The sequence below is a fragment of the Crotalus tigris genome, unplaced genomic scaffold (genome assembly GCF_016545835.1).
Source record: "Crotalus tigris isolate CLP2741 ecotype Arizona unplaced genomic scaffold, ASM1654583v1 scf7180000017631.5181431, whole genome shotgun sequence".
NCBI lineage: Eukaryota > Metazoa > Chordata > Lepidosauria > Squamata > Viperidae > Crotalus > Crotalus tigris.
Genome location: NW_024096525.1, coordinates 2311724 through 2332615, shown reverse-complemented (window position 1 = coordinate 2332615; position 20892 = coordinate 2311724). Strand labels below are relative to the sequence as shown.

Below are 20892 nucleotides of genomic sequence, written 5' to 3'. Positions count from 1 at the left end.
TTATTTCATCTCTAGTTATCAACTATAGAAAACCCCATTTCTGCCTTCTCTGGATTCTGTCATACGATGAAGGGAAGGGGGTGAACAAAGGGGCTTTATGGCCCTCACTTCCTTCGGTACGCTTCAAAGGAACTGGATGTGTATATCACCAAAAGGACTAACCATAAGAATGGGGCTATTACCTTTCATGTAGTTCTCTCTGAAGTCTCCATCCAGCCGCCAGTAAGGAAAAGGGGTGGGAGCGTAATGCCTGAGACTGTCGCTGGAAGAAGGGGGTGATTGGGTGGGGCTACTGGGAAACCCCTTAAAACCTTGAATGGGAGAGTTTGGACCCCAAGTCCTATCTAGAACGCCTGCAACCATTTTCTCTTAATAAAGGATGCCTGTTGGAAGAATTATTCCAAGAGTTCTGTCTTCTTAAGGCGCAAAGTGGGGTGGGTCCTTACAGATAGATAGATAGACAGATAGATAGATAGGTGGAGAGAGAGAGAGAGAGAGAGAGAGAGAGAGAAAGAGAGAGAGAGAGAGAGAGAGAGAAGAAGCAGTTTGGTGCGGTAGTTAAGATGCTGGCCTAGAATGCAGGAGACTGTGAGTTCTAGTCCCAACTCAGGCATGAAAGCCAGCTCAGTGACTTTGGGCCTTTCACCAGGAGATGGTGAATTCTAGTCCCGTCTTAAGCATGAAAACTGGCTGGTTGACTTTGGGCCAATCGCCAGGAGACAGTGAATTCTAGTCCCACCTTAGACATGAAAACTGGCTGGGTGATTTTGAGCCAGTCACTCTCTCTCAGCCCAACTCACCACCTTACGACTATTGTTGTCGTGGGGAAAAAAATACGAGGAAGAAGGAATAATATATATATATGTTTGCTGCCTTGGGTTACTTATAAAGTAATAAAGGCAGGATAAAAATGTAATAAATAAATAATATGTAAAAGTGTACGGGACACAGCTATCCAAGTCGAACAGATAAATAGGGCAAACATAATCCAATGCCTTTGAATGGGAAAGTCCAACCTACAGAGTTCCTTTTTAAGGAACCAGAGCAGGGGGGAAATGTAGGGTCCAGTCCAAAACTCTCAGCTGTTTCTGACATTTTTTAGCTAAGCTGAGAAATCGCCGTGATTCAAATACGGCAATCAAAGCCCTTTCTTAAGGAAATCTGCATATTAGGAAATTTCACAGCATCATGAAGCTTTGCATCAATTGTTGAACTTCCCCCCCCCCCAAAAAATAATCAAACTGTGATGCACATCCAATGAAAATCCATCTCCCACCTTCCTCAAGAAAAAAAAATCAATTTAAAATAAGTGTTAAACTAGTTCAGAAAAACCCAATTCACAGATAAGACTCATAAAGTTCAATAAGGAAAGAATTCTCTAATCACTTTTGGTTACCTGAGTAGTGTTCTGGTCCTGCTCAACTGATTCAGACCACACTTGAGCAGTTTCCGCTTTCAAATCCATGTCATCTTGGCTATGGGACTCCATCCTGGGGTAGTTAATGATGCAACTAAGCTTGTCTGCAGAGATTCATAAGTAGGTTGTACCTTAAATCAACGTACTATAATCTGTAACAGAGCAATGACAGAAAAGAAAATTGTCAAAGTACCAGTACATTTAGCATTCAACCTGAAGCTGTGATGCTTCCTTATTACCATGTATGTATAAGGAAGAATCTCTGCAGGGTCCAATCTGAGTCAGTCACCAAGACCAGCGGTTTAGCCTTCCAAGCTTTTGGACTTGTGCCCATCCTCAGGGAACTTCTCTCTAGCAGAGTGTTATAGAGAATTTGCCCAAGGACGGGCTCCAACACAAGTCTGAAAGCTCGAAAGTCAAAATCTCTGGTCTGATTCAGATTGGATCCTGCAACGTTATCCTGGACCCAAAGATGCTTTTTCACGAGGCAACCGGATATTCTTGTTTTTCTTTGAAGACGTTTTGCTTCTCATCCAAGAAACGGAAGAAGCTTCTTGGATGAGAAGCGAAACATCTTCGAAGAAAAACAAGAAAGTCCAGCTGCCTGGTGAAAAAGCATCTTTGCGATAGCTATGACCTGGATGACTGAGAATCTCCATAGACCAATGGTTCTCAACCTTTTTAATGCCGTGACCCCCAACCGGTCGCAAATCGAGGACTACTGAACCGGTCGTAAGTCGAGGACTACTCAACTGGTGCAGCACCGTTTGCAGAATGGGACTTTTGGCGGGCTCAGCAGGGCAGAGACAGCCTGGACAATTCCTATTGGCTTTTGAAAGCCAATTGAATTAGACTCTATTCAAGAGAGTCTACTCTATTGGCTTTCAAAAGCAAATAGAATAAAAGGGAGTAGCACAGCTAAGGAAAAGGGAGAAAAAATGGTGGACTGCGTTGTTTGGCGACCCCCGTGAAATGGTCGTTCGACCCCAAATGGGGTCCCGACCCACAGGTTGAGAACCACTGCCATAGACATTAACCTGGGACATGTATATTCACCTTCATTTGTGGAAGAATCTCTGTCACACACACAGACACCAATAAGAATCAAGCTCCTTGATTAATACAGGAGAGGTTAACCTTTTTTTTTTTATAGATACTATTAAGATCAATAGGAGACGATAACTGGGCTCATTCCTTCTGCTGGAAAGTTATTTTGCTAACTAAGATTTGAAATCTAAATCAACACTGACCGGATTCAAACATCATGCTAAGGAATAATGCCTGCTTGGTTTACAATATTACTTTGTGAGAATATAGCTATAACAAACTGAACCCATACTATAAACGTGTAAAATCGCTTTGTATAGATATTTGTACCTTATAGGTAGTCAGAATAGAGCTGGAAGGGACTTTGGAGGTCTTCTAGTCCAACCTCCTGCTCAAGCAGGAGACCCTATACCATTTCAGACATGTGACTGTCCAGTTCCTTTTAAAAAACCTCCAGCACCCATAACTTCTGAAGGTAAAGCATTCTACTGGTTAATTGTTCTCACTCTTAAGACATTTCTCCTTATTTTCAGGATGGTTCTCTCCTTGGTTAGTTTCCACCCATTGTTTCTTGTCTTGCCTTTGGTGCTTTGGAAAATAAATTGACCCCCTCTTCTTTGTGGCAGCCCCTCAAATATTGGATCACTGCTATCATGTCCCCCCCGAGTCCTTCTTTTCTCTAGACTGGCCAGTCCCAAATCCTGCAACCGCTTTTCATATATTTTTGTCTCCAGGCCTTTAATCTTCTTGGTTGCTCTTCTCTGCACTTTTTCCAAAGTCTCAACATCTTTTTTATAATATGGCGACTAAAAATGGATGCAGTAATCCAGGAGTGGCCCTACTAAGGTTTTATAGAGCGGTACTAATACTTCATATAATTTTGATTCTATGCCTCTGTTTATACAATCAATGGACAGGGAAGGACATTGTAGGTTTTCATGAGAAATGGCAAAGCACAAGAGGAAATGATCAGAGATTTTGCAAATGCTTTCCAAAACTGTTTTCATTATGTCACTTGGTTTCCCCAAAACAGCAGCATTATGAAGCCAAATCAATGCAGGTTTGGAGAGGAAAACGTTGATGGTGATCAGAACAGATCAGCAATAAAGCATCAGCATTTCATTAAAATACTGCATTTGCTGTGGGTTTCTGAAAATTCCAGAATATTGCTGCTCCCTCCCCGAGTCGGCAGAAACAGGAATAGTGTCTTTTCAAGACCATTAGTGCTTCTTTTCCCTCGCATAAATCCTAGAGTGTGCAGTCATTTGACAGCTACCATCAGCAGAACGCAAAATACCTGCAGCAGTATGCTAGTGTCAGTTGGTGTTATGTCAGAAGAAGCGCATGCAAGCGGCAATGTGAGCGAGATGGGAAGCCATAGTCAATTCTCTGGGTCTCTGCAGGATGCTCAAGACTAGCTGGAGGTAGCCGTGTGGCTGTGAGGAGAACAAGGCAGCTTGAAAATATATTATGCCATTAAGAAGGGCTCAAAAGGCAAACGGGCTGGAGGATATGAATGCTTCACATCCACGCTGTGGAGAGGAGAGAAACTCACACCTGACACAAGGCAATATAAACCCTCCTCCACCCCAGAGAAAGCACATCTTCTTCCTTTGTGTGGAGAAGCATGTTCCAAATTCAATGCCATGGTGCCCTTGAAGCTACATCCAGCATGGTTTAGAGCAGAGGTCCCCAACAATTTGGCTACCAGGGACTGGTTCTGTGGAGAATGGTTTTTCCGTGGACGCCGAGAGTGTGTGGTTTTGTGTGCTGCCTGCATCCCATGGATGGGGCTTTGCTTGTTTATGTGGCCTGGTTGCTGGCATGCCGCGGAGCAGTATCGGTCCACCGACCGGGGGTTGGGGACCCCTGGTTTAGAGGAATCCTTCTTACAAGGAATTTGAGCTGGTGTTTGGACCTTAAATTCAAGGGTGGTAGATCCAAACCAGTGATGGTGAACTTGGTGTCAAAGGTGAAACACCATGCTTTTGGATGCCACCCCTACGTAACTTTGTGCCCAGTCCTTGCTTTGATGACCTTCATAGGTCTGTAAAGCGAAGGAAAGCTGAAGTGAGTTCATAAACACAGTTGCCGTGTCACTTAGCAAGCGCTTTGCTTAATGACCAAGCCGCTGGGGCCAATTAGGGTTGCTAAACAAGGATCACCTCTGTAGGAAATCGGGGACAGAATAACACATTTGGAATAGAATAAGCAACAGAAGATTGATCCATTTTGCAAAAAAAAATAAATATTACGATCTGAATATCTCCATTTGCCTCATTAAGTAGAACCGTTTCTTTTTCTTAGTAAGTTTACCATATTTAAAACACCCAGCTGTGGATCCATTTATGATTAGTAACCGCATCCCAAGATAGTTGGGCATTGGTTGAAACCCAGAGTGCCAAAGAGCAGGGACAAAGATTATGGCTCTTTATAACAAATCCAGGAATGACTCTTTTATGTTCTTCTGTTGTGCTGAAGCTGGAATATTTTCTCTCACCGGGAGCCAGGTGCAACAATGGCATATTTTATTGTAGGCTGATTTCGTAGGTGGAATTATATCGTGGGTTGTCGTTTGGCCCAGGGGGTTCACTGGGTTTAGAGGCAGCTTGCAAAAGGCACATCCCATGTTTTATTTCATTGTTGGGTTACTGTATGTAGGGGAGAGCCTTTGGCAAGAGAATGTCTCATAGCAGGGAAGAGAAAGCAAGCAAGAAATCTCTATTGTATATACCAGGGGCCTTCAAACTTCGCAACTTTAAGACTTGTGGACTTCAACTCCCAGAATTTTTAAATATGCCTGTAGAAATGCATACGATCCATGAACAGTGGACCTGAACCTCACGTGGTTTTTTTTTTTTTTTTAAATATGCTGCTATGCAAAATGCTTGGGTTATTCTCAAACTAAATTCCTGTCCTCGTGGTAGACATTAGGTTTGTGCAAATGCTGGTATTTGCAGAGAGCCTTGGAGGAAGAAAATGAGGTAAGGAAAAAAAAGGAGATGTGCTAAAATGTTACAGCGTTTGGCTTCGATATTGTGGCAGAATTGTTCGAAATGCAGGCACAAAGGGCAGTGCCTGGATCAGCCTGGAAACACTAGGAAATGCATGATGAGACAGCTCCCTCCCAGAGGCTATTTTAAATTTAGCTGTTGTATTCAGCATCTCACAAGGTGCTTCTGATCATGATGGAAGTGGTTTCTTTCTTTTAGTTTGGTACTGTACTGAAATTGTGCAAAATCATTTGGGAAGGGCAGTTCCAAAATATTTGAATGGATCTATTTAATACTACATGTAAAAAAAATGTGAAATCCTCAATTGCAGCTTGGTTTCTATTGGGGCACATGACTATCCTTAATGTTTGTTTGGCAGTCCTGCAAGTCTGGGATACGGAACAGATCCTCCAAAATAGCACAAAGAGGACAGGCAACAATGGATAGATAGTAAGAGTTATGGGGTGGACGAGTTTGCACAGAATACAAAGCCGATTTCCACAAATGGTCATTCAATTGGAATTTTGAAAGCTTTGCAAAGATGTTGTGTTTTGTGATGCCCCTCGATACATTTCTCATCACGACTTGGCCTGATTAAATAACTCATTCTGGTTTAATATTATGCACAAACCAGCCATGAGAGCGGGTGTGTGTGTGTGTGTGTGTGTGTGTGTGTGTGTGTGTGTGTGGCCAACCTTGGCCATTTTAAGACTTGTGGATTTCATCTCCCAGAAGGCCCGTCAGAATAGCCAGCTAGGGAATCTGGGAGTTGAAGTCCAAGGCCTTAAAGCTGCCAAGATTGGACACCCACTGCTCTAGACTTTAAGAAATGATGGCTTTAAAAAACCTGATTATTATTTCTAAAATAGACCTATCCATTGCGGTACAGGGGCATTTATGAACCAGTATGAATTGATTGAAAAAACATAGCTGGTTGTGTGAAAGGGACACTGCCCAGGAATGCCCTATGCCAGGGGTCTCCAACCTTGGCAACTAAGTTTTGTGGACTTCAACTCTAGAATTCCTCAGCCAGCCAAGCTGGCTGAGGAATTCTGAGAGTTGAGTCCACAAGTCTTACAGTTGCCAAGGTTGGGGACCTCTGCCCTATGCTAGGTTCTGAAGCAACCAACTTCAAAATAATGCCACTTTCTCTTCAGAGATAAAAGTTAACATCCAGGCTGTTGCAACTAAAATACAGTGCAGGTTAGTCCTTGACTTACAACAGTTCACTTAGTGGCCATTCGGAATTACAACAGCACTGAACAAAGTGACTTAACGACCATTTTTCATACTTGTGACTGTTGCAGCATCCCCGGGGTCACGTGATTTACATTCGGATGCTTGACAACTGGTTCCTATTTATGACGGTCACCGCATCCCGGGGTCACCTGACCCCCTTTTGCGACCTTCTGACAAAGTCAATGGCGAAAGCCAGATTCACTTAAGAACTGCGTGACTAATTTAACAATTGCAGGGATTCACTTAACAACTGTGTCAAGAGAAGTTGTAAAATGGGGCAAAACTCACTTAACAGATTTCTCACTTAGCAACGTAAATTCTGGGCTCAGTTGCGGCTGTTAAATCGAGGACTACTTGTAATCAAATATAGAGTCATTGTTCTGAGGTGCCATCAAAACCAACCATGAAAAAAGCCCACTATTTTATTGTCACCAGCGCGAAAGCAACTGCTGGTTATAAAACAAGGTACTCAGCAATTCAAAACACAAACACACACAAAACCACTCTCTTCTAATCCAGTGAAGTGATACATGATTAGGTTATGTTCTCTTCAATTGCACTACTTACTGTGTCCGTAAACCCTTAATTAGTTTCAGGCAAGCTCATGATTGTGAAGGACTCTAACATGGCTCAGGTTATTAAAATTTCTAGAGCTGGCAATAATGAATAAAGAATTTGTCTCAAATGCTTTCAATTATTCCGGAATTACTGTGTTGGCTAACTATCTTATTTGCACAATTTTTGCCAAAGGGGGGGAAAAAAGGTATTATTAGATTTTAAATCTGCTCTTTGCAGAGCTACACACGTTTGTTCCATTCACGTAAGGCAGGGGTGTCAAGCTCGCAACGTCTCGTGAAGTGTTGCGACGTATCGCAACTTTTTTTGCCATTGCCGGCAATGAGGTTGGTGCGGTTTCACTATGATGCGTCTGGCCCATGGGCTGGCAGTTTGACACCCCTGATGTAAGAGGTGACTCTACCTACCTTTCCCATAGTTTCTGTTACCTTGGAACAAACTGTTGGTTTGATTAGCTCAGAATAGAGATACTTGATTCATCTCATCCCACGTAAATGGTGGGTGGTTTGAGCAAATGGCTTTTGTCGCTTCCATCTGTGGCAAATGCATTATTTGATAAATGAATTTACTGTGATCAGTATGATTTTGGATTTGGCTATTTTGAGTTTTTGTCTCCTACGTTTTGAGGTTCTCTTAGGTTAGGCTACTGTGGTTCTACTCTTTCCTGGTTTGGTAATTTCCATCAATGGTGTTAAGAGTAGAGCCCAGCTCAATGGACACTTACTTGCCATGCGTCCACTTCCTCCTGTTCAACTATGACGTAAAAGGACACTTACGACCATAATAGAGCCTGCCCATCAACTCCAAATCGTGACCATTGTAAAATTTTACCTTTTTTTGCGGCAGTCATTAAGCAGACCTGCTATGGAAGAGGTTCGGCTGCAAACTGGAAATGCTGGTTTTCTGCAAAACCATGATAAAACATGGCTGTGCAGCCACAAGATGCTGCAAACAGCATAAATGCAGCTGTGTTGCTGAGCACCTGAAGTTCAGTCGGGATGGGGTGAGGAAGAGACTGTGGGAACCTCAAATCCAAGTTGTACTGAGCCCCAAGGTAGGTCCTTCATTTACTAAGCCAGGGCTTTTCAACCTTTTCACCCATTGTATCACTTTTAGGATATGGCAATATCCGAGTACCACCAGTCACCTAGCGAGGTGTCAAAAACTTGATGACCCCCCCCAAAAAAAGGAAAAAAGTGATGAAGTACAGGTAGTCCCCGACTTACAACAGTTCGCTTAGTGACTGTTTGAAGTTACTGTGGCACTGAAAAAAGTGCCCCCCCAAGCCACAGCCGAGCAAGACACCTGCCTGCCCACCCGGTGGCACTCTTCCTCCTGTCCGAGGTTTTCATTGTTGTGAGCATTTCTGTTGAGGATTGGCAGAGGGGGTGGCATGTGTGTGGGTGTTTGATTTTTACTCCCCCCGTCTGCTGGGTGGTTGCAGCAGGTTTTGATCACTTCACATGACTCTGGGACACTGTGACTGTCATAAATACGAATCAGTTGCCAAACATCTGAATGTAAATCACAAGACCCTGGAGATGCTGCAACATTCCAGCTGATGGGCGCTTCTTCTGGGCTCATCAGAAGCATCAGGATCAGCGCTGAGCTCCCGCTGGAGCCTGGCGCTGATCCTGATGTTTCCACTGAGCCCTGACAGTCCCAAAGAAGCACCGATCAGCTGGAAAGTGGCACTGATCCTGGCGCTTCCGCTGAGCCCTGCAGCTCCAGCCATCTCTCGCTCAGGCTTGTGCAGTGCTGCCACTGGTTCAGCTCATTCTTCTCCCCCGCTACCACTTTTCTAGGATGGTTGCGTACCACCTGCCAGGTGCCAATGTACCACAGGCTTTTCAACCAGTGGTATGGGTACCACCTGTGGTACATTGGCACCTGGCAGGTGGTACCCATACCACTGGTTGAAAAGCCTTGTGCTAAGCAATCAGTCATAAGTTGAGGATCACCTGTAATCATCCAGGCTGTAGATGCCACGGAAGCATTGATGCCTTGTGTAAAAGCAATTAGGATCTGGATGATAGAAAGCAATCTAAAGCTGAACCCAAGCGAGATGGGGCCGTCGTTTCAAAAAAAAAAAAATCTCTGCCATTTAACTATGGACAGGACTGCACTCCCCCCTTTGAAGCAGGTCTGTAACTCGGGCGTCATTTTGGACTCACTGCTACCCCTAGATAAGTAGGAGGAGGCTGGGCCAGTGGACCTTCACCCAACTTTGGCTGATGTGCTTCCTGTAGCCTTATGTGGACTGGGAGACCATGGCAAGTGTCATACATTAATCTCCAGGTGATTCAACAATACTGTACTGCAGGCTACAAAGAGCTGCCTTTGAAAACATCCGGGAGCTGCAATTGAGATAAAACACAACGTCTTGTTTGCTGGCGAATAAGAGGTTGTCATAGCTACGTAACTCTGTGCTAGTAGCTGTGATGGGTTTCTGAATCTAATTCAAAAGAGAGCCTAACCTGTCATATCTGGCACGGCACCTCAGGACAATTTTCCCCATGTGGAATGGTTTTGTTTGGTGACAAAATTTCTTAAGCCCCCCCCCCCCCCACCAAGAGGTTAAGAGGGCAGGAGCTTTTGCACAAGTTGCTGTTGTGGAGGCCTTATGTCATGCAAAAGCCTTTCCTTCAGCTCAGCTCAGCCCCCTACCCAGCTTTCTATGACCTTTCAGAAGCTAATAATTTTTCCAGAATATCTAGATGATGGAGGACTATCAACGGTATGGCTGCAGCACATTATTATTATTGCATTGCTGTCTTTGTTTTGGTAGTTCTAATCGTTGCACACTGCTAACAATCTATGCAAATTTCAGCAATACATTAATATATAAGTAAACTGCTATATAGAACTTTCCTCTTGGGCGTGGACAGCAGTTATTTGTTCCATTCACTTTAACACCAAGAAACTGTGGGATTATGGAACGGATTTTTTTAAAATGTTAAGTTCCCTTAATATTTATAGCACTATAGTGAAAAGGCAAGATATGCAATATTTTCAAACTGAAAAAAAATGGTTAGGACATGGAAACATTTGCTGATCAAACGGTAAAGTTAATCTATATGTTTAAAAAAATGCAAAGAGCTTTTATTTTCCTAGTTGCCGTCTAAATATTGATTTCTGATAAAGCAGGGGCAGAAAGCTCCAGTCACATGGCTCAAAAGCAAATACCCACAAGTCCCAATGTCAAACTTAAAATCTTTTTTTCTCAGAAGAGGCTCGAAAGAAGCCTCATTAAAAATGACTTAGCGCAGCCTTCGAAAGCTCGGTCCCCATGATTTTGGGGGAGATTTCCAACACCATCCAATTTGGCCACTGGGATTCGTGAGGGTGGAAAGACCCAAGCGGGGCTATTTCCCAGTGCCTTTTTAGACATGTAGATAACCTTTATTGTCATTTTTTACTGGGGGCACATTAAAAATGAAGTTCTGTTCCTTGCTCTCCGAAGTGTTAACAAATACGTTAACGCACATATAGACCTGCTATATATACATCTATAAATATTATTAATCACTGTCCAGCTTGAATACATAGCGGAAAGGGGAAGCTGGGAGAGTTCACAAGGTTGTTACTGTATGGAAACTAAACTGTGGCTGAATCTGGAGCTTCTGCTTCGGATGCAAAGCGATGGAAATTCCGCAATTTACAGAGCCGGAGGTGCACCTGAAAAGCTTTAAGGCAGGTAGGCGGTTGGGCTCCCTGCAAGGTGGGGATCTTATTGCCATGCAAGCCAGTTGTGAGTTACACAACCACAATATATTTCTATTTCTATTGTGGCTCACAGGCCACGCATGCACTAAGCCAGTTGTGAGTTACACAACCACAATATATTTCTATTGTGGCTCACAGGCCACGCATGCACTAAGCCAGTTGTGAGGTACACAACCACAATATATTTCTATTTCTATTGTGGCTCACAGGCCACGCGTGCACTAAGCCAGTTGTGAGTTACACAACCACAATATATTTCTATTTCTATTGTGGCTCACAGGCCACGCGTGCACTAAGCCAACGGCCACTCCTGCTGTAAAGAAACACGGCCTTAACCCCACGCCCAGCGCTTTTGCACGGGGAAGGAGCAGCGCCCATGCCCGGCCCTTGTGCAAAGGGCCCCAGCTGAGCCCGGCCATTGCTCCTCTCGCCCTTAACCCGTTTGCATCGGGCTCGCCCTGCCACGGCCCGCATATTAACACGTGGAAACGCAACCTCGGGCAAGGGAGGCGCCGCGAGCCCGCGCCCCAAACGGTCAATCCCGGCCGCCCCAACCACTCTGGGCCACGGGAGGGGGGGGGAGGCAGGCCGAGGCGGGTTGCGGCGTTGCCGCAGGGGAAGGAAAGCCGACAGCCGGGCGAAGGGCGAAGGGCGCCGGCGTGGAAGGAGGACGAGTAGCCCTGGGCAGGGGGAAGGCCCACAGCGCTGGGAGGGGGCATTAAAATGGCTTCAACAATCCCCCCCCGTCCAGTGAGGTGCCGGGGTCCGGACTATACCAAGCAGGGAGGGGGAGGGCCAGCTGGGGCAGCTCTTTTTCCCCCGTCTGGGGCGGATGGGGTATCCCGATTAGGGCAGGGAGGGGGAAGCGGACTGTACCTCTCCGGCAGGGAGGGGGGTATGGCAGCGCCCTACACCACTTTCCCCACCCGCGGGAGCAAACGGTTTGTCCCGATCCCGGCGCCATCTTGGGTGCGACTATAACAACAACCCCCCAAAACCCTTCATGGGGCCTTTCCGAAACCCTGAGCCAAACTCGTTCTCCGGGCCGGTCCGTCGTTTTACCTGAAGGGGTTCGGTGACGGTTTCGAGTCCAGGCCGGTTCCTAGGGCCTCACCACAGACCATCCCCGCCCACCTGTCCTCACCTCACAATGGTAGCTGCAGAACGGGGGGGGGGGGGAGAAAGACCGCCCATGACTCATTACAATAATCTGCCTAGCAACAGCTGCCAAAGCTATGAGATGATTGGTCGACACTCATGCTCGTTTAAAGGAGGTATTCCAAAAATATTTCCATGCAAGCCAAATTAACAGCGTTCAGCAGAGACTTTAGAGAAAAAAAATAGAGGGCGGAGGGAAGGGACACTCTGCCCTGGTTTTGGGCCTCCGTTGCTCGAGGACCAAATTCGGCCAATCACAGCACAGCTCTCATCCAGTCGTCGCATTGCACTGGCGCCATCCACCAATCCCGAGCGTCCTCTCTTCTGGCAGGCTGAATAAATGTGAAATAATCTAGCGACCCCTGTCGGCAAAACGGAAGAGCGTCAGGACGCGCGCCTCGCTCTAATGTCCGCCAGACGTACTGGACTACAGTTCCCAGGATGCCTAGCGTGGACACCTCCGTCGCGAAGTCTCTTAGGCGGGGCGATCCGAGATGGGATGCAAAACCTCAGAGTGCCGCTAGGTGGCGGTAAAGAGGTACAAAAATCGCTCTTTGGTGCCTTCTATCGCTCGCCCGGATTTTATTTCTACATGGAGGAAGAGGGTAATCCAAATGCACGCTTTAACCCCCATGCTATTTCCTGCAATTATTCACCCAGAGCACCCAATAAATTATTGGTGCTGTCTGAGCTAGGTTTTTTTTTTTCCTTGCAGACATTACATTATCCAAGCTAGGAAACATCATCGGTTCTAATTCAAGTTATCAGAGAGATGCCTATGGATATTTGCGAGGCACCATATGAAGGAATGAGCCCATTGCAACCACACTGATCCTACCAATTAAAATGCAAACGTAAGGCCTTCCAACTTTTGCATCTGGATCCTGAAATTCAGAATTGCACTGGTCTTGGCGGTGCTGAGGATAGCCATGCTGGTTTGTGGGCGGCTTGTGCTGTTCATCCATCTTTGCAGGCTTTTGCTTTCAGGAATGCTCAAAGGAAAGGGAGGAGGAGGAGGAATTGGATCTGGGCCAACCCTCCCCCCCTCCCAGCAGCTTCAGTACCCATTTGCAGGACCATATGGAAAGAGGGTGATCTCAGCTATAAAAAATCTTTCCTAATACAAATCCAGATTGTTGCTGTTTGTGTCCGCATAGAACCAGGCCTGTGTTAATAACGAGGGCAGTGCTAATTTTTCTGGAATTCTTATCACTGAGCTGGTTCAAAGAAAAGCACCTAACCCTTCCTGCACTGAACTATTTGGGGGGGGGGGAGGGGAGAGTTAAACAGCACATTTAATTCTCCCCTAGATAGAAAGGAGGAATAGTGCCAGCAAGCCAGAAGAGGAAGATTATTTTAGGATAAAAATAATTATTTTTCATAATAGCTCAAATAAATACTGTAGAAGCAAACAGGGAGAGCGAGAGAGGCTGGCCCTTAAAACAAGAGACAAATGAAAGGCAGCTGGGAAAAACACAGGAAGGAAATCAATTCTTCAGTTTAGAAAAATAACCAGAGTTTTAAGCAAACATTTCATGTCCAGTTTGGGACTAGAGCAAGGGTGTCCAACCTTGGCAACTTTCAAGATCTGTGGACTGGCTGGTAAATTGTGGAAGTTGAAGTCCACAGGTCTTAAAATCGCCAAGGGTGGAAACCCCCTGAATTGGAGCAAGCAGTTGCTAACGTTTTCCCCATCATGCCTCTCTTTTAACACTCCTGCCCTAAAAATGCAAAATGAGCAATGAAAACAATACCATGTAACTTCAGGAAAAGTGGATTTATTGTAGGAATGGAAGGGAAAGGTTTTTCCTGCCTCTGTCTGCACCTTCCACAGGGAGATACACCTCGGAGTCTGGGAAGCCTTGAGCTAGGCTAGAGGATCCCGAGTTGCTGGTGGTCTTGCTTAAACAGCAAGGGTGGGACCTTTGACTAACATCAGACCAGAATAACTGGCTTCCATCACCACTACTCTATCCCAGGAGCAAATACTAGAAGTGGGGGACAAAATCATCTCCTCGCAGCAATGTCCTCTTTGGCAGACCTAAAGGGGTAATCAGCTTTTTTCAGTGCCGTTGTAAGTTGAGATAGTTGCAAGGTGAGGACTATCTGTAATGAAAAATGTCAATTGGAAGGCAACAATTTATTATTTTATCCAATAGGCTAAATCCCCAATGAATCTCCTTCTCAGGTCCTACTAATCCTGCTTTCCTTTTTTTTTTGGAGGGGGGGGGGTTTGTCTAAATGGATTTGCTGGAGGAAACCTGCTCCAGATACCTTGGGTGTTGAAAAACAGTGGTCTCTGTGGCAAAACCTCTGTCTTTCCAGTTTTTCCTTTACAAAAGAAAGCAAGTCTGGCAGTGTTCCATTTAATAGCTCACTAAAACATAGTTTCATTAAATTCCTTTCAGCGTATTACCTTTCAGAGTAGCTGCATTGATTCTCCGTTCCCTTCAACCTTTTCACCGCAAATTTCTCATTATTGTCCTGGATTCTGTTCGTGAGAGTTTGCTCTTTATATGGTAATAAAGAGCACGTTCTGTTTCATTTAACTTGTACATAAAAGAGAATCCACTCTCTACATTTCTACTCTGTTGAAAGAAAAATCTTCATCAGGGTCCAGCCCAAGCTGGGAATAAGCAAAATGGAGACTGCTTTAGAGAGAAGGTTGGAGTTTATTGAAGAGCAGAGCCAGACAGCAATGTGGCCCTGGAAAAACTGACCACATGTAGTAGGGAGTGGTGGGTTTTTATACCTTATTGGGCTTTTGTTTGGAGTTGTTCCTATGGCATGAACTTTGACCTGAGTCTGAGTGTGTCTTTCGGGTGGTGGGTTAATCCTATTATGTCACAAAAGTCATATCCTGCTTCCCTGATGGCTATGTCTTGTGTTGGACTTTTTTTGGTGTGAAACCGGGAACTGATTTCAGGGAGTCCTCATTTTATGACCACTGGTGGGACCAGAATTTCCATTGTTAAGTAAGGCGGTTGTTGAATCACACCCAATTATTTTATGGTTTGTTTGGGTTTTTTTGCCACGGTTGTTAAGTGAACCATTGCAGTTTTCAGTAAATGAACATGGTCATTAAGCAAATAATAAAACATGTTGAGTTTTGCTTGGCTTGGAAGTAGACACACTTAATCCTAAATAATAATAATAATAATAATCAGAGAACTTCTTGGATTATTGAAAGAATGACAGGGTGGGGGCGGCAGTCTAAGCCATGTGTTTTCTGAGTTGTGCCTTTTGAAGTGGCCATCCCATTTTCTGCAAGCACCCTTGAACAGGCCTTCAGATTTCAAAAGTACCCATCAACCCAAACAGTTGCTAATTCCTCCATTAGAAGGGCTTATTGAAAACCATCTAAGACTGGTCTCTTGTGATGTTCTCTGCAGTGGGAAATTCATTTGGACTATAGCTCAACCTTCTTTTTTCCCCCAAAGAACATTAGGACAAGGGCTATAAAAGCAAATGAAGCTTTTCTCCTAGATCAGCCTCAAATTTTCATTCAAGTACTTATCTTTCCTCTTGGCAAGGAATATTAATTATATTAGCATTATTAATCAGAAAACATCATTAAGGCAGTTACGGCTGAATGTCTGGTTTAATAGTCCTCAGCTAATTCACTCAAAACTCTTACCTTGCTTAAACCAAAGTACTTCTGAATCTCTCTCTCTCTCTCTCTCTCTCTCTCTCTCTCTCTGTGTGTGTGTGTGTGTGTGTGTGTGTGTGTGTCATCAGAAAGAATACTGTTTCTTCCAATTCCTTTTGCCTATGCTATACACATGTATGCAGATGATGGAGCAGCTATTTGCATCTGACCTTTTTGGGGGGAGAAAAATACTCAAGAAACGTGGGCAGAGCTGAAACCACTAACATCCGTTGCTTCCTACTGCACAGACAATACAGGCGAATATTTTGACTTCTAGTTCACAAGCAGGGCTGCAAGGTGGGTGGATTGATTAATCGGTTCAGTTAGCTAATTAAAAATCTTCTCAGCAGCTAAATATTTTGACTTCTAGTTCAAAAGCCAGGTTGCAAGGGGGGGGGTAGATTGATTAATCGGCACGGTGAGTAAATTAACAATGTTTTCAACAGCTAAAAAGGAATGAGTGAGTCAAATGGTACCATTCGTGTATATGTACACACACACACACACACACACACACACACACACACACACACATATGGCTGTGAAAGTTGGACCATAAGAAAGGCTGAGCAGCAAAGAATGGAGGCCTTTGACCTATGGTGCTGGAGAAGACTCCTGTGAGTCCCCTGGACTGCAAGGCGTTCAAACCGGTCAGTCCTAGAAGAGATCAACCCCGACTGCTCTTTAGAAGGCCAGATCCTGAAGTTGAAACTCAAATACTTCGGCCACCTAATGAGAAGGAAAGACTCACTGGAGAAAGGCCTAATGCTGGGAAAGATTGAGGGCAATAGAAGAAGGGGACGACAGAGAATGAGATGGCTGGATGGAGTCACTGAAGCAGTAGGTGTGAACTTAAATGGACTCCAGAAGATGGTAGAGGACAGGAAGACCTGGAGGAACGTTGTCCATGGGGTCGCGATGGGTTGGACACGACTTCGCAACTAACAGCAACATGTATATCTATGTGTATATGTATATGTATATGCAGTGCTTTTTTTCTAAAAAAAAAAAAGGTGACAGAAACACATGTCATACTAATGTGGAATAATAAACAATCACTAGAATAATGATGTGTCTGCATAATTACTGGAATAATGCTGTTAGTAGTATGTAACTAACCTAATGTGCATTGCACTTGGATACAATGTATGTAGCAAACTCTCTCCATTGTAATACACAATGTATTACAATGTGTATTTCAATGTGTTTTTCTTTGTTCCTGAGAAAAGGAAGTATAAAACTGAAGTCTGAACCCGCCCTCGGGGTTCAGAATTGCTGGTTGCTACTGCTTCTGAACCTGCGCAATAAATCTCTCTGCTAAAACCCTCTGGAATTCGTAAGAGTCCTTTCGTTTTCCACAAGAATACAACCCGCCTTGCCTGCCCTACAAGGTTCCATCCAAAAAAGGGGCCAGAACTCCGTTCTGGGCGTTCTATGAGAAAAAAAGCCCTGTGTATATGTATATGTATATTGGCAGACTTCAGGAGCAGAAGAAAACAACTATTGCCACACTTATCATTCTGGATTGTTGATAGTTTGACGAAATATTAATTACTCCACTAAAGCTTCTCTATGTAATTCGGGAAGCCTTAGCCAACAGAAGACTAAGTCAAAATCATGGAAGGCTGAACATGAGATCCATTAAAACCCAGGTGGGCAGAAGCACAAACCACCAATAAGGGCAGAGGTTACAAACAATGAAGATTGAAGACCTGAACATGAGACCTTCCTTGGCACGAAAAGCTAGCTAGTTCTTGGGCAATTAAAGGCTGCGGGGGGGGGGAGGGGGAGGATCAGAGAGGAGGAAAACGAAATGGGACATCTTGGATAGGGTTCTAGAAGATGGTTCCAAAGGTGCTTTTCCAAAAGGCAAACTGGACATTCTTAGTTTGTTTTTTCCTTGAAAACCTTTTGCTTCTCATCCAAGAAGCTTCTTTAGTTCTTCAGTTTTCAAGGGAAAAAAAACTTTAAGAAAGTTCAGTTTGCTTTTTGGAAAAGCACCTTTAGGACAACTATTTATTTATTTATTTATTTATTTATGAGACTTATACACCGCTTTAAGTGCAAGCACTCTCTAAGCGGTGTACACCAGTAAGCAATGTATATATATATATACACACATACATACATTGCCCCCAACAATCTGGGTCCTCATTTTACCTACCCCGGAAGGATGGAAGGCTGAGTCCACCTTGAGCCGGTGAGATTTGAACCGCTGACCTGCTGAACACAGTCAGCTAAAGTGGCCTGCAGTACTGCACTCTAACTGCTGCGCCACCTCGGCTGACTTAGATGATTGAGAATCTCCATCGCCATTGGCCCTGGAAGATGTTGGGCAACTTCAACAGGAGCCTTCCACTCTGCATTTGTGTTGCGTGCCCAAATTGTGTTGCAAAAAATGGATACAAAAGGAATGAGACACTCTATGAATGCCCAGACAGTTGTCAAGGATCGTTTTTTTCTTTTTTCAATATCTGTCCTATCTAAAGAGCCAACCTTGATTTAAGAAGGCTTTTTTGAACCTTCAAAGCAGAGTTGCCTGAGATGTGTGTGCCCCAGAAAGCAAAAGATATGTCCTTCAGAATCTCTTAGGAGGGGCTTTACAAATCCCAGCTTTAGATCTCACTAGGGGGCTTCCATTTATTATTATATTGAGATTATAGTACTTTACTGCTCGGCTGTTCTTTGTATTTAGTCAACCCTGCTTCCCCCCCCCAACCCCCAAGAAGGCTGCTATAGACAGGGGTGGAATTCCTGCAGCGCCAAGGAGAGAAGGAAACCAAATCAGAATTAAGAAAATCATTCTGACATTTTCTCGTGGTTGAGAGCTCTTTGAAGCTACAGAACGGGGTAACTTTAGGGAGAAAGGAATTATCAGCCGCTTGTCGTCTAACTTGACAAGGTGGGACCTAGCTTCTCCCCAAAGCTTTAAGTGTGATGTGCAAAACACACACGGGTTTGATCTCAGTGGGGCTTCCTTTCCGTTAGATCTGCACAGGTAAATCTTCCATGGATACATGCACATGATCAGTAAGATACCACATAGCGCATTATTTCACAGCCAGCCACCGCAGAGCTGTATTTTTAAAACCTGGGTTTTAAATGCTGTCGTTTTTATCTATTGTATTTTCAGCTCTTCTGTTTTTTTTTTTAATTCAGTAGAGGCCAAGGGATTTGCAGAATAAGTCCACCCAGAAAGCTGAATGGAATCAAAACCACTGAAAGCCTCCTAAGAAAAACCTTTGGGTTTTCCTTTGATTAAATTCATATTGAATCAGAATGACCACCAACGCTTGGAGAGATGGCAAGACAAGGGGCGGTTGGCCTAATACCCGTTTGAGAGTGAATCTTTTGCAAATCCCAAAACACCCACCCTTTGACAGGTGCAGAAAACAGCTTGCCTCCATGTAATCTTCTGCTTGAAGTACGCGGACCGCCAACCATTATTTCTTTCTTAAATTTATATGCCATCCCTCTCATTGTTGAGTTACTCTGGGTGGCTTACCACATCGTAAAAAAGGGAATACAAAGCATTGAAATGTTAAAACGCTAAAAGTTAATAAAAATTGGGTAAGCAAGTAGCCCTCCACGTACAACAGTTAATTTCGTGACTGTTCAAACTTATAACGGCACTGAAAAAAAGTGACGTTCGGCCATTTTTCACACTTAACGACCGTTGCAGCATCCCCAGGGTCACGTGATCAAAATTCGGATGCTTGGCAACTGACTCATACTTATGACGGTTGCAAGTGTCCTGGGGTCTCCTTTTGCAACCTCCTGACCAGCACAGTCAAGGGAGAAGCCAGATCCACTTAACAGCCGTGGTACTAACTTAACAATCGCAGTGATTCATTTAACAACGGTGGCAAAAAAGATAGTAAAGTGGGGCAAAGTTCGGTTAACAATAACAATAACAACAACAACAACGATGATGATAATAAAGTTGGAAGGGACCTTGGAGGTCATCTAGTCCAACCCCCTGCTCAGACAAGAAACCCTATAACATTTCAGACAAATGGCTGTGCAGTCTCTTCTTAAAAACTTCCAGTGTCTCGCTTAGCAACAGAAATGTTGGACTCAATTATGGTTGTAAGTTGAAGTCTACTTGTACACAAACCTTGTGGTTTTTTCATCACTTTCTGTTATGACCTTGGATTATTCCTATGCCCAGTTTTTTCCTTTGCGGTTCAAGAGCTATTAAATAGTTGCCCTGAACTCGGTAACCTTAGTTCGCCAGCAGCCTTCAGAAATCATTTACAAGTGCTTAAACTGACGCCCCTTAGAAAAGTTTACTCTTCCTACCTAGCAAAATGTTTTTACTTTTATCCATGGCAAACACGACAAGCACAAATGCACCCACAATTATTATTTTTTAAAATGTATATGTGTCATGCTACATCACATTAAGCTAAGATTTGTAAACACTTCTGTGAAGAAGAGTGGTGTGATTTGCACTTAGTTCTAAGCCACAATGTATGAATTCACACCTCATGCTAAATTAAGAAAGTGAATAACGGCCTATAAAAAGTATACTATTTATGAATGAGGCCAGGAGGTAGGAAGTGAGGCTCTATTAAAATTAAATATAGATATATGCAATGACTGGGTCTCATATTCTAAATTACAGTTTGTTTAATCATTGTTCATTGAATGATTAGCTGAATTCAAGATATTTTGGTCGAGTGTTATGATTAGGTCATTTGTAGCTCGATAAATGGATCCTGGTTAAAAGTGGAAGCTAGCTAATCCAATCATTAATATAGAATGTGGTCCTTGATTTACGACCCCAAATTTTTGTTGCTAAGTGATACATTCGTTAAGTGAATTTTGCCCCATTTTATGACTTTTCTTGCCACAGTTGTTAAGTGAAACATTGCAGTTGTTAAACTAGTGACACTGTTGCTAAGTCAGTGGTTCTCAACGTTTGTGTGACGGCGACCCCGTCACACAAACGTTCTGCGCATGCGCGGCGCCGTGTGCATGGGGGCGCCACCGCGCATGTGGGTGCTGCCACCATGTGCGGCGCCCATGCGCGGGTGCTGCCACCATGTGCGGCGCCCATGCGCGGGGCTGCCACCATGTGCGGC

The 20892-nt window shown here is 44.2% G+C and overlaps 1 protein-coding gene across 2 annotated transcripts in view; it reads right to left on the bottom strand.

Annotated features, from left to right (window-relative positions):
• PRDM10 (PR/SET domain 10) overlaps positions 1-12179 on the bottom strand; it is a 46117-nt gene extending 33938 nt beyond the window's left edge. For both annotated transcript variants that reach the window (XM_039334524.1, XM_039334525.1), the window contains exons 1-2: positions 12061-12179; positions 1397-1569 (exon numbers count right to left, since the gene is read on the bottom strand). In XM_039334524.1, coding sequence (XP_039190458.1) covers positions 1397-1489 — 93 coding nt within the window. In that variant the 5' untranslated portion in view covers positions 1490-1569; positions 12061-12179. The remainder of the gene's footprint in view (positions 1-1396; positions 1570-12060) is intronic.
• Positions 12180-20892: the final 8713 nt, after the last annotated feature.